The following is a 14,854-nucleotide window of genomic DNA, read 5'->3' as shown; positions in this document are numbered from 1 at the left end:
ACCTGAAACAACACTTTTCTGAGGGGCCATGTCTGGATACAAGTGTGCAGAGTGGAAGACGCCACATTCAGATGCTTCTTGTAAATCACTGCACAGCAGCGCAAAGGAAGCAGTTCCCAGACCTCAGCATATGCCCGCCTGCAGGCTCACTAAAACCCAGCCACAAGGTCAGCTAAGTAAAACGCCACATAACTCCGCCGTGCAACGCAGTTACAAAATAATAGGAATTTGAGAAACCAAAGTCCGGATGTAATGCTGGACCCAAGGATGTCAGTAGGGAAACAGGCCTGCAGGTGCTGGCCCAGGCTAAAAAGGTGGTAGTAGCTCAGGGCTCATAGTTCACACACACGAGAGGAAAGTGAAGCAGATTCAGGGTCACAAGAACTGCAAGATACAGCAAAACTCTTAACCACATGGCTCTGAGCAAAGCAACAATAATAAATCATGCATAAAAATAAGCGTTCATTTTTCAACAGCTTTTGTGCCAACGCTGCAGTTTGAAGCAGACATTAATCAACCCAAAGTACAAGAAACTTAAGTTTCTTCTAGAACTTCATAGCAGTTCTAGAAGCTGCTACATGAGCTCTAGATACCCCAGGACTGCCACAACACATCAGAAGTGAAACACAACAGCTAAGCTAACTATTGTCTTCGCTGAGGACAAGAACCACATGAAATTTCATTTGTGTGTTTTTAGGGTCAGAGCTGCTCATGCTCAATACACAGCGAGTTTGATGAAGCTGTCTACACCAGCTACAGTTTCAGGGAACGAGCCTCAAAGGAAAATGCAGGCTACTTCAGGAGCTGGATGCATTTATCCCACAAGTTCTACTTTTAAGTTGATGAAAAATGCATCTTTTTAGACATTGATAAGACCAATGTAAATCACACTTGTTAAACAACTCTGAACAACACAGGAAAAATACGGACCTCAACCAGTCCAGCCCACGTAAATTCACAGAGTGGTTCCAGGCATTCCCGCAATTCAGCCGTGAGCAGACGTACCTGTCGTCACACATATGAGGGCTCAAGAACCGGGACGAGTCATCATCATGGCTGCTTTGCTGGCTGCTCTGCTGACTGCTGCAGTACGAGACAGGAAAATAGAAGCAATTAGGCAGATGTGTATAATGCCCTATGAAACACCCTGGTTTAAAGCCAGAAAAAGAAAAACGCAAGGTTCATACTTCACATTTGGGGGTGCAAAGAGAAAACAACTGAAGACAGTAAATTCCTATCTGATTTACAATAGACATGACTGATTTGAAGCCTCAACCTGACTTCATGACACTCCCCTAAGAACTTTCCAAAATACAGATATGACCTTGCGCATTGCCTATACACAGTGTTTCATCAGGCCAACCCAGAACACTTGTATACAGCTTAACATTTAAATACCGAACTGCTGCATGTTCATATACTCCCCATTTCTAGGCAGCAGGACAAAACAGCAGCTAAAATGAACTCTTACTAAGGACAGTGGCCAACACTTTCTGGTGGAGAGTTACATGCCGAGCCCACAAGATGTCACTCTCCCTCTTCAAATGGGTGTTGTGGTGATTTTTTTTTTTTTCCACCCCCTGCACATCTATTGTACGGAGTTAACCTTATTCCCTTCTAGCAGCCTCCACCTGCTCCAGGGACTCATTAGGGTTCCTGCTTCTCATTTCTATAGCTACGTTTCTTTGCAAGAGATTTCCCTCTGAGCAGTAGATAGATCTGATTCTGCCTTCAGGTAACAGACTGCAGTGCTAAGAGCAGATGTTCCTGGGCTAGCTTTAATCTACTTTGCCTGGGTACCACTGGCTGTGGAGTCATGGCAACACAGCTTTAGCACAAACTACACAGACCCACCTGGGACACTGGGTAACTTGCCTGAACACACAAGGCTGCACTAAAATGCTGTGGCTTCACTGTTGGTAGGACCCAAACTATTCCAATAAAACTAGTTCAGGTGTAGATAGGCATGCTTGCGACCACAGCTTCTGTACACAGATCTGCACATAACATTGCCCAAAGGCACAGAAATCCAAATATATCAAAAAGGACTAAATTGCATCTTTTCATTCTAAAAAGCAATAATTCTCATGCAGTAACACCTATTCTGGGGGGAAAACATAGTACCAAAACACTGCAATAGGATTTTTCCATGAAGTCTACTTGTTTGGTTTGGGTTTTTTTACCCAGCCTTGAATTTAACCACGCTAAGGAGGATCTTATCTCTTGGAAGGAAACACTTGCTTCTGCTTGGCAAGAAGCATTCTCTAATTTCTCTTTCCATTTCAGCAATACTCTTCCTCCCTCTTTGAGTTAATTTCTCAGAAAAGAAGAAAACATGAACAGAATTTTTTTCCCCTTCTCTAAATGTACGCTGTGCTACCATAAAGAAATTACAGCTATTCTTACCTACACCAAATTATGCTGTGAGCATATCAATCCTTTTTGCTTTTTTATTCTTAATAAAAGAAAAAAGAGGGAAGAAGTGGAGGGACTTTCTCTTCCCCCATGAGATTAGAGTTTTTGCCAGTGAGGTCTGCAGTTTCCTCTGAAAAAAAGCCAGTCTTATTTAATATTTTCAACAACCACCTTGACTGTGACCAACTTCTCTGAAGTCTTCAAGGACTCCATGAACATGACCTTTCTGAAAAAGGCAATAGCTGTCTTGGGGACCCACTTAGCAGTGGAGAGACATCACACACACCTGCCACTGCCCACTTTTTCTGCCTGTTCAAAGCAAGAGGCAGAAAAAACTGTTCTTTACTGTTAAGGTAGGAAGGAGAGCAGGCTTAAACTTTCAGAATAAAATAATTTGCGATCAGTATTTATAAAATCCTTAAGTAATAAGGAAGTTAGCCTTTAAGGTTGAACATACAAAACCACAAGATGCATGCAGTATTTATGACTTTCAGCTACAGATTTAAAGTACATGCAGTGCGTGGAAGTTGTAGGCATGTCATGTGGGCACAATCCCACAGAGAATACTTCACTTGTTTCCCAATTGCATGGTATATAGTTTTACTGTGAGAGCCAAGACAGGTAAACATTTTTGCAAAAGCCTCCCAGCAAGGGGACAGATTTAATTTTCAGCTCCCACACCCACATACTTAATCATTCTTATTTTCTTAAATGTCTCACTGAAGAAAGGAAAATCAGACAATAAGAAGTCTGTATTGGCTTTAAACTATAAATCAACAGCCAGGCAAGAAAAATATATCCCAAAAAGCAATGAAACATCATTCCTGTACTTCTGAGCTTAACTATGTCCCAGTGAACTGGATTGAAAAAAGTGCAAAAGGAATCACACTTCCCCTCCTGTTTCAAAGGAATTATCACCCTTTTGATATGAGAAAGCACGGTAGGGACTGTTTCTATAACTACTTGTTTCTTCATAAAAACACTCGCACAAAACTTCACCGTTTTAATTCAGATCAAGGAGATACAACTTACCAAAAGAGAATTCCCAATATATCACAGCCCAACAACAGCACCTACAATGCTGGGATTCCCATGTGAAAGTTTACCTTTGGACAGTTATACAAGATGAACCTTAGACCTTTTCGCACTCACCCACCCGTCATTAAATTTCTCATTCTTAAAGTCTTCCAAGTCAGAGTATAAAGTTTAATGGCATCCAGATACTGCAACACATCACCTTACCCCCTTCGCTAGTGAACACAATATTACAAGCAATGAAACAAACTCAGACCGGGGAGAGAAATTAGTTTTTACCTACCTATTTGACAGTATTCAACATGAGCCATGTTTCACTACAAGAGTGTTGCATGGAAGCTTTGCAAAAGTTTGAGCTCTTCAAAGTAAACAATTGTGACATTCTGAACGTTAGACAGTGCAGCTGTGAAATTCCCTAAAATGTACAGTGCAGCTGAAATGTAGAGCCTATTGATTTATTATGCTTTTCAGTCTATTTTAAGTTGACTTGCTTTTAAGATGACCATGTTCCTTTGAGATGGCATAACAACCAATTACTATTGTTACACTGGGGAAAATATAAGGGAGAGAAGAAAGCTATGATTTGTACTGAAAAGTAATTTTGGGGGAGCTTTTAGATATAGTTGTGTCAGTTTTGTATCTACAGAGAAGACCAAAAGCTGGTTAAAAATATCAGGAAATCAGCAAAACAAGATTATCTCATTCCAAAGCTCAGTAATGTTAAACTGATTTGGACATGGCTTACATCTTTGGGTACACAAGCCCAGTGGGGTCCTTTCTTTTATAATTTCAGGGACACTAAGCATTACTTTAGGTTCAGAACTTTTGATTCTTCCTCAATTCTCATGCAAGTATTCATACTCATAACATTACTTACTACTTTAGAAACTGATGAAGAGTTTTAAATACAGATTAACTATGCCTTTTAACGATTAAACCTTTGAAGAGTCTGCTTCCACCGCTCCTCCATCTCACCGCTCCCAATTTACCCAGGTAGCTCAAGTACAAAAGAAACATTTTTCTACTGACTAAAAACAGGTGTTCTGGTCACACACACACCACTTTTTTTGAATCTGGAGATAAAAAAAAATCAATTTTGCACTATTTGCAAGACTTCTGTAGACTGAAGTAAGAGTTTTGCAGTGGAAGCAGCTCTATGTTGTTCCAATAACAGCATATCTTCAGAGGTGTATAAAGGAAAACAGATCCTCAAACATCTTCAAAATTGAATTTGTATTCAATGTTCTATTTCTTATTTTCTTAATATCAGCTTAGTTGCCTGTTCATCTTTCCGTCACATCACTGTAGTAACACTGTAGTAACCCAGCCACTACTGTTCTACAGAACTACGTTCATGAGAATGCTTGTTCTGTTACCTTTCTTTTCTACCATCTGTAATTTGTTAGAAGTCTAAGTTGTTTGACTTCATGACCCATGAACACCCACATATATTTAATGTGCGACTGTCTCATGCATGTAGAAAAGAACAATCTTTTCCAAATCTTGCGAAAAGCAAACATGAACAGTCTGCAGGTACATGGTCTTGGGAAACTGAGCTACAAGCTAGATATTGTACTATTCTTATCACTCACCTTTTTATTTTAATATCTCATTTTATTTTGAGATTTCAGCCTCTGAATAAGGCAGAGCCAAGATATCTTATAATTTCATGCACGAATAAGCTTTTAAAGTTAAGCAGGTCTTCTACTAGAAGATATTTCTCCAGATGTCAAAGTTCAGACACGCAGGTCAATGTTTGAACACTAGGAGCTGTCTGGGACTCCTATACCCTCCAGATGTGGGTGATAAGCCCACCATACTTTTACATTTGCAGATAAATTTGGCAGATTTTTATTCAGAAGAAATTTTTTCAACAGTAATGGATGAATAGGTCTAGCAAAGAAATGGCTGTATCCTGGAAGATAGAATTAGTTAATGAGTTTGAAGAATTATTCATAAGAATCTGTGCCCTTCAGAATGCTATTGTTATCCACAGGTATTAGCAAAATTTTCAGGTCTGAACCCAGATTAATATTCTTCTATTCATTTTGCTTAATTAACCCTTGTATTCATAAGGCTTAGGTTTCAGTATATAGCATTTCAAAAAGGAGTATAATAGACAATTGACAACCGGGTATACGTACATTATTGAACTGCTTTCAGCAAGTGTGGCAACAGTTTTTGAAACTAAAAGCTACTATTGATGAAATCTTACAATACATTAATATTTTTATCAACACAGATTTGGGAACTAAAAGGTATGCAGGTTATAATCAACAACATTGAACTTGCATCAAGGTTTCTGCATAAATTTACAAAGCTTTTTGGCTATTTGAGCAACTAAAGGGGTTTTTTCATCCTCACAGCTGCAAGCAAAGACTCAATTCTACCTGTCATTAAATATATCACAAAATTATTAGGATGTCTGAAGAACTGCCACCAGAAAAAGTATAGCAGTACCAATATCTGGTGTGAGTTATTGTTACCTCCGAGCTGACAAAGAAATTAAATACATCATGCCTTGTAACTGGTATTTTTATATTGTCAAAATCCATATTTTTTAGCCAAAACTCCCAAGTCTAAAAGTTTCACAATAAAAATGATATGTTTTAGGCAGTAAATCCCATGATGTGCCAGTAGTCTTTGAAACCTCTTCTGGTAAGTGTTCTTGCCCATCTTCCCTTGGCAACATAAACACAGGATAATAAAACTAGACTGAACTTTGAGCCTCAGGTGTGTCAGAAGAAAAGGTCCCACCAAGTGTTTTCCCACAGGAGGCTTTAGGAGCTTGTTGAAGACAAAACAATTTTATCTTTCCAATTTCATCCTCCTGCTCTGCTCATCATTCCCAGAATGTAGCCCCTCTCCTATTTCTCACAAAACAGCAGAAGCAGACTTCCCAGTCCCAGCTGCCTAACAGTACCTCATTGTCCTTGGCAAATTAAATTTCTGTCATCAAAAGCAACGTGTTACTATGGTTGCGTGGATACGTAAATGACTGTGCCATTGCAAATGTCAAGGAATTGTCAGGTGGGGGGGGAAGGAGAAAAAAGGATAAGGAACATGAATTGGAAAAATCACTGTCCTAAGTTCCAAGGGATAAGTGTCCCTCATCCAGAAGGGCTGTCCTTTGATAGACCCAAAGCTTTCAGTCTGTGAATTAAGAGCCAAAGCACCTTCAGTGATACAGCTTTCCCACAGGTGCTGCAAGTTCCCACCCCCAGCATACAAGTGTAAAATTATCAGAGGAAACATCCTTAACACTGAAGGCAGCAAGATAACATCAGGCTTTAATAAAGAAGTTAAACAAGATTCACATTCAGCAAACTGTAGCTGCCGAACTGATACCAAACCCTATGGGAGGCAGGTACCACATTTCTAAGGGTCACTGTACCCCTTCTGTTTACCTAACCCTGCCCCATCTAAGGGCTGACTCTGAAGGAGTTTCTTCAAAGAAATAGGTGGCACGCACCCTCTTTCTGTGCACATTTCACTGGAGTTGAAATGGGGATACACAAAGGCAAAAGGAAACTTTGTACCCAAGCTCATGCACCGAATCAGTGCAACAAGTGGAAGGCAGAGCTGAAAGGTGAAATTTCAAATGCCTTTTCTGACCTTAAGAGCATGCATTACCTGCAGCGTAACATATGCCAGCATTCCCGACAGCTAAAGGGGCACTTCCTACTCCAAACCTTCATATCTTTTTATTAACTCAATTTCACAGATAGGGGTATAAAGCAATGTTTACAGTCTAAACCCACTAGTAATAGTGAAAAAAAGATAAGGGAGAATCACAGATACCATATAGACCATGGTCATAATTAGTACTAATTATATCCTTTGCAGTCACGTTCAGAGTGGAGAGCCAGAGTCTGCATCTGTAGTAGAGTCATCATCTCTCCTTGCTGGAAAGGGTTACACGGGGCAGGATGGGCAAGTTTTCTCCTCTCACAGCATTCATTTCACCAATGAAAACAACATCAACCTTTGCAGCTGTCAAAGCAAGCCCTTTCATCAACATTATATTCAACAATGAACAACAGACATCTTGAATTTCAAAACACAATCCAGTGGAAAACAACTGTGGTAATGAACATGATGATTAATTGTTAAATACCATTGACGGGCACAGTGCTGCGTAAGACAAAATTCAGATGGTCCAATGTTAAATATTTGCTGACTAGATAAGATCAACAGCAGTTAAGATGCAGGCTGTTTGTAAATTAGGCAATTTTGATACTCTTGTGTGACTGGTCATCCTAAACCACACAAACACTGAAAGGCAAATATTTAAAAGGAAAACAACAGACTACTACTGCACAAAGGCAGTAAGATGCAGACAAAGAAAGAAAAAGAGCTGGTGAGATTCACAAGCAGTCATGCACGTTATCATAAACAAATGACAAAAACCCACAGTCACAGCAAACAGTACATCAGTACTTTGCAGAAGATATGCATGAATCAATTTAAAGAAAAAAACACTTCACTGGAAGCACAAATTAGGTCTCATTTGAACTTAGGTTCAAAAAGGAAAGAGATTACATTAGTAGGCAAGTTGCTACTAAGCTATCATTCATGTACTCTCACATTTCAGATTAAAAGAGATACCACATGAACAGAAGTTCGTGCTTATGGACTTCCCAAAGCTACAAAAATCAGAGAAGATGGGCTGCTCACTACAGAGATCTGTGTGAAAAAATAAAAACTTACCCATTTTCACTTGGATAATGCAAAAGAGTACGGTTACCAGCTAAATATCCAATTATATATTCAAGTCCCAAATTCTATTCATAGAATATTCACAGACTCACATTGCTTCAATTGTCTCCAGAATTCAACATTTTAAATAGAGTTTAAAACATTAACAAGGAGAGACACTTTCCAAAAACTTGGGACAGTATTAGAATATGTAAAAATCATTTCTGCCAGCACCTCTCTACACTTCACAACACACTACATCTGACATTTGTCCTCCCAAAAACCTCATAAACTCCAGCTACAAGCAGAACATGAAAAAAATGCAACTGGTTTGCCTCTTCCATTATGAAATCCCTACAGAGCTATCAGTCTCTCACACAAATGAGATTTCAACAAGAATTTCATCAGTAGTCAAAAAAGCGAAAATGCACTGGCAATCCCAGTATGCACACATCTACCACTGCCTGCTGTATTTCTAATAAAGGAGAAGCCCCACTTCCTCTCCTCTGACCTTAAACTGAAACATGGAAATTCATGAAATCCAGAGGAACCAAGAACTGCAAAATTTACAGCATTACTCATTTTGTAGCTTCTTGGAATTTTATGGCATGAGGAGAACAAAACCTTAGTCCACCAAGCCTTTCTAGTCCTCTCTTTAATCACAAGCAGCACAGGGCTTTAATGGTTTTCTCTTCATCAAGTACTTTTTCCCAGGTTAGTAAATACCGCCACTAATATTATCTAAGGAAAGTAGTCTTCTTGGATTACATTTCCATAATGTGAGATGTTCTATAGCCTTTACTCTTGTACTTTTTGGAGTTTTATTTTGCATATTTAGCAGTTACTTAGGGGAGAAAAATCACATCACTCACAGGCTTTCACAAGAGATTTTTCCTCCAGAAAACAATATTTTTCTAGACGTGGAAGAAGGAAAGAGTGAGTGAATAATTTATTCCCAAAAGCATTCAGAATTAATTCCAATTTTGTTAAGGAAAGCAAAAGCATTACAAAATACTTGAAATTAAGGATCCATTTATTTTTACAAGGAAATTCAAAATATCTAACACACTTTTTTGTAAACAGTATTTCTAGTACAAGTTTCAACAAATCAGCAGTTCACTTAACCGATGTACCCCACTAGGGTGGCCAAGAGACTCGAAAAGTGAGCTTAAAGGAAAAAAATTTCCCTCTTTCTCCCACAGAACACAAACAGTAGCAGCCACAGAGCACATTGCTGAACAGTGCTAAAGAGTGTCCTAACATGTCATTTGATTCTTACTATCAGATAAACCACAAAGATTTCATCTGTAAAACCTCTATGGTTGTGTGTCCAGCAGCTCAAGAAACCTCAGTACATACCCTCTTTTTAAGCAAGACAAGACAAAATGCTTCCAATAATATACTCCATTTGTAACATCTTATGTTAGAGGCATTTTAGGACATAAGCAAGTCTTTCCCTTTAGCTGAACCTGACATTTAGGACTTCAGTGTCAGTTTCCAGCAGAAGACCAAACTGAGTACATTCATCTCAGAAATGTCAAGAGCTACAGCACAATGTGCTCCCCACTGATCCAACAAAATCAACGAGTTTCACATTCTTTGGAGCACCAACATTTTGCACGGCATTATTAACTAGCCTGGATGCTGTGACTGACCAACAAATTTGTCTTTTAGACAACAGAAGACAAACGAGGTGATCTTGGAGAGCTCAAGGGAAAGGGAGCTCTGGGAAGGGACTGCAGGTATCAGGACACAACTGCTCTTGCAGAAGGTCCTGGAAGCTAAATCAGTACAGAACAACAAGTAAAAGATGAATCAAACCTTTCACCGTCCTTGGCATTCTGGCTTATTTCTTCCCTCCAGTACAATCTTTGCCCAGCATGAATACCCTCACAGGAAACTGTTCGAGAACGGAAGATTTACCATACCTCAACCATTATGTATGTAGTCTTGTTGAGCATTCACACAGGAGCTTAAGACAAGCAATGATAGTGCAGAGCCCGCCTATTGACTCTCAGCTTCCACCAACGGAAGTGTGGAAGTACAGGATCTCATTGCAACACTGATCTTGGGCCAAAAGGAGAACAGTCCTTTAAGCCCAAGGGCTCTACCTTCTCAGCAGGTCTTGCCTTAAACATCAAGAATCACATGCAGCTCCAGATACTATTAGCAAGGGTGGCTTTAAGAAGAAATAATAAATTAAAGCGGATGCCTCACTGACATGGGGACGTGAGTGTAAGTTCATTACACACATAGCAAAATGCTGACAGATTGCACCTACCAGCCTGTGAGGAAAGAAACATCATCATGCCTTAATAAAAGATTTGTGCACTTGTGTGCAGGTTTCATACTTTATAAAGCTGTATACAGGTAAATAACGTCTATTATTACCTGAGTAGCAAATGATGGTTGAGGAGTATAGGTAAGAAGCTGTCTGCATCCCTTATAAAATTCATCCTATTTATCATCTGTATAGGCCCCCCAGAGCATGAAACTTGTGGTTTGGATCGTCATGCTTTTGTACAAGGATAAGTTACAGGAAAACTCCTACCCCCAAGAAATGCCTTCTTCCTGCTCTTTCACCTGGAACAAAACTGCGTCATAGGCAAGCAAGGCTCTTACATGCCACCTCTGCTGTTTAATGAAAAGAAACAGCCTCTGTTCTGCTCTTGCTATCAGCCACCTAACATCTTTTAGAAAACCAGCAGGTAAACAAACCTTAATATTATCCAGGCTGTTAAAAAATAACCAATGGTCTAGAACATTTTGTAGGCTGGAGTTTCTGGATGAAAAAAGCAGCCAGCCTTCATGAGACCTGGAGCAGTTACAGACAGCATTTTGAGTCCTAAAAGCATTTGTTTATTCACTTGGATGCTTACTGTGTGCTAATGGTCACAGAGCTATCGCTCTTGCTCAGGGGCATGTGAGCAACACACGCATCACTGGAATAAATCAGCTGGTGCACAGTTTGCTCTCAACTGCCAGCCTTCCTGGGAAAACCCTACCATATGAACAGGCAGACATCTGGTCACATAACAGGGTAAAGGTTACCAGACTCCAAAATTCAAACTGCTTGACAATTTAACTATAGAAAGAGGGAATGACTGGAAGCAAACTGCATTCATTTCTCTGGTGGGAACTACATGCTGATGGCTGCCCATTTTCCCAGGTGGAATTTGGGAACCTTAGTACTTAATAGTGTATCTGAGCTCCTAGCACATGTGTGGCACACCAATCACATTGGGAATCCCATTAGTGTTGTTACAGTTAACCAGCTGGATAATTCCAGCATCGTAACTGTAGCTCAACCCCAAGACAGGGCTTGGTGATAAAACTGCTGATGAAATGCTTCAGCCTTTACTCCAGTACCATAGTCCCTGGTGCCCTTAAGTGAATAGTACAGTAAATGTCATTACTAGCATCTGTTACAAACAGCAACATCATAACAGCAGCAAGAAGGAACCAGTGCTCTAGATAACTAAGTCTGAAGTAGGGGAAGGTAGGCAGGCAGTATCTGCTTTACAGAAAGCCAGCTTCCCACCCTACTATTTTAGAACAGGGTTTCACATGCAATAGCCTCGGGACACACTAATGTTTACCCCACGATGCCAACTTCCCACAGATTCTGCTTTCTCTGTGTTGTTTCCACACCTGCTCAGTTTTGAAAGCCCAGTGATGATCTTTGCATTCTGCAGTCCCACATGCTCATCACTAAGTGACCAGCAAACCAGTTTTCCTGTCCCCAATTTGGACTAGATAGGGGAAAGTTCAATTTGAAAACATCATGTTTCCCATTGCAGAAGGGACAGATTTGGAACCTGCTACATATGAAGAAAGGAGGTACCATGCTGGCTTTGCTATGCTAATGCCACCTAATCCATCAACCACTTTAGCTTTTTTGCAGTCACTGCTTTAAAAACAGCCAGGGTTAAGGCAGCGATGTCTTAATGATGAATAAGCAGAAAGCTGTCAGCATAGACACTGACATATCAAATGTGCCTGAACTCAATTTTATGCATTCACACCAAAAGTGTGTGAATATGTTTAGGACAGGCCAAGACAATCAGTAAGTCCAAATTAAATCCTTCAGCTGAAAAGCCATCCTCTGTTGAACTTCAGACCTGAACTTCGTGATTCTGACGTTTCAACATATGCCCCATGCATTACCCTTCCCATTCTCTGTGCTATAACTGAATCACTACTTACATCGACCCAAAGTGGAAAAATAATATTTCTCAACCAAGATATGTTTTTCAATGTTAAGCTTTTTAAAAGAGGTTTTATCAAATCCTTGATGACATGCATTTATTGATGAAAATTCCCCAAAACTTAATAAAATGGCAGACTGACCTTGCTAAAGAGACCTTATGCAAGGAGAGTTACCACATAGCTCTCTGGATATTAGGAGAAGAAAAGGCTCTGTCCTATAAACACTCAAGCAACACAGCAGTGAGTCACCCTAGTATGTTGGGTGCAGAAACAGTAGGAGACAAGTTTCTTCTTTTAATGGAAGCGCGGTACATACTTTCAGGCATAAACCCACACATAGGCTGCACGGGAGTTGCAAAGCAACAAAAGCAAAATTGGCCCACGCTAAGGTAGTATAAGGATTTATACTACGCTAATGTCTCAGAGAAGCCTTTAAGGTGTCTTGTATATTTTAGGCCTTCAGGAAGGGTAGATCATTCCCCTCTACAGAGTGAACCATACTGCATGTTGTAGACTTTGATTGCAACTGCAGAGGGTTACAAAAGGTACAGTTTTTTCTTGATACGGCCACACAACATCTTGGACATCTTAATTTTCCTGTGTTGGCAAGCTCTTGGAGGTCTTTATGAATTATTTGTCCCCTTTGAAGCCAAAGGGCTGATTGACTTTCAAGTCTGGAAAGCAGCCAAGAACTGAACCCAAGACATCTTGACAAGCAGACCCACCTACTAGCCACAAGGCTACTTTGTTCTTGTCCTCACATCCTCCCAATGTCAGCAACTGAACAAAGGGTTTCAGATAATGTCTCAGCAGTAAGAACGAACATCACCAAAAAACACTGACAAGTTTGGCGCTTGGCATCACCACTCCCTGCCCAGGCAATCCCAGCAGAGGGTCACCTCCTCTCTCTAGGGTCTCTTGAGGACACCTTAATGAAGTTAAGTTCTCATCACCTATTCTTTCAGGACAGTCTCCCTCACCCAGAAGCAAGTTCTTTTCACTGGCTTTTTTACCTGTAGAAGGTATGCCAAGGACCATGAAGAGGGACAGATCCTGACACTGCTGCTTCTAACGTGCCTACTGCTTGCACATAAGAATTGGGCCATTTGGTCTGGCATCAGCAAGTCCAACCATCTATGTTACCCATTCCAGCCAGCAGGTGAGGACAAAGTCCCAGGGAGAAGCACACCAAGATTTCTAATGGAAAAACAGACCCTACCCAACTACTGTGGACAAGCTCTTCTTAGAAGCAGGGAAGCGAAAGCAGCCAAAAACATACCTGCTCTCACTGTATTCCTTCTTCTCTCTCACACGCAGCCACTTCCGAAGGAGGAAGCGCTTGCGCCGCGGGGAGGCACTGGGTGTGGAGCAGTTGGACCACGGAGTGTCCTCATCACTGGAGGGAGTGATTTCAATGGATGGGAGCTGCAGGTATTCCTTGCTGGAGGAAGGAGAGTCCTGATACCTGCTGGCCTCCAGGCTCTGCTCCTGCACATTCTTCATCCGCCTCATCTTGAAGCGCTTCCTGCGCAGGGTTGGGGTGGACGAACTGGACCAGGCACGGCCACTCTCCACCACCTGCTGCTCGGGGACTTGCAGTGCTGGGAGCTGCAGGGTTTCTGTCATATTGGCAGCTGGCATCAGATGCACTTTCTCTTTCTGCTCCCACCCCCAGGCACACTAGCTCTGATCTCTGTGTAAACCACACCACAAAACCACAACTTGCCTTTCTCCTCCCTCACCCAGTCCAGTACTGCCCTCCTCTCAAGAAGGAAACCTCAAGTTCTTCAGGTGCTTTCATTTACCAAACAGCAGGGTGGGGAGGGGGATGTTCAGGAGACAGACATGCCACAAGGGAAGCCAGTTTCAAGTTTCTTTTCTATTTCTCCTCTCTACAAAACAAGGTCCCTCCCCTGCCTGATCTCTCTCAAAGCAGTAGGTTTAGCACGAGACAAGGGTTGCCAGCAACAGCTTGGCTCACTTTTGGCTTCCCCCTCTCACCCAGCCCCCCCTCGCCCTTTTGCCTTCTGTCCTCTTTGCCTAATGTTGGTTCAGGAAATAAAGTGTCCTGAGGCTGTGCTAGGAAACTCAGCTGTGGTCTTCTCAAGAGACGAAGAAAGTATGGAGTGGAGCGGCGTGGAGCTGTGAGGAGGTCAGAAAGAGAAACAAAGAGAGGGAGGGAAGCAACAATACTAGATAAAATCGGGAGAAAGTAGGAGGAGCAGCATGTTCTTTTTCTGTAGCCGGTAAGACATACGCAGGCAGCTGTTGCAAGCATAACTGCACTCTTAATCCCAAGAGACAGGGTTTATATTACCAAATACGCTGCTGCTACAAATCAACCAGATGAAAAAAAGGTAAGAAGGGATAAAAGCCTGCTGCCGAAGCCAATTGGCCAGGCTTTCCCCTTATCCCACCTTCCTGCTCAGACAGCCCACCCCGCGGAGGGAGGGTGCAAGCAAACTTGGGCTTTCAGCCTTCTTTCACAACTGGGGGT

The 14,854-nt window shown here is 41.3% G+C and overlaps 1 protein-coding gene across 2 annotated transcripts in view; it reads right to left on the bottom strand.

Annotated features, from left to right (window-relative positions):
* Nucleotides 1–14,013, bottom strand: part of GRAMD1B (GRAM domain containing 1B) — a 100,974-nt gene extending 86,961 nt beyond the window's left edge. For both annotated transcript variants that reach the window (XM_075116414.1, XM_075116415.1), the window contains exons 1-2: nt 13,637–14,013; nt 1,006–1,083 (exon numbers count right to left, since the gene is read on the bottom strand). In XM_075116414.1, coding sequence (XP_074972515.1) covers nt 1,006–1,083; nt 13,637–13,998 — 440 coding nt within the window. In that variant the 5' untranslated portion in view covers nt 13,999–14,013. The remainder of the gene's footprint in view (nt 1–1,005; nt 1,084–13,636) is intronic.
* Nucleotides 14,014–14,854: the final 841 nt, after the last annotated feature.

This window comes from Phalacrocorax aristotelis, chromosome 22, assembly GCF_949628215.1.
Source record: "Phalacrocorax aristotelis chromosome 22, bGulAri2.1, whole genome shotgun sequence".
In the NCBI taxonomy this organism is placed as follows: Eukaryota; Metazoa; Chordata; class Aves; order Suliformes; family Phalacrocoracidae; genus Phalacrocorax; species Phalacrocorax aristotelis.
The sequence above is the reverse complement of the archived record's forward strand: the minus strand, read 5'-3'. Positions and strand labels throughout refer to the sequence as shown.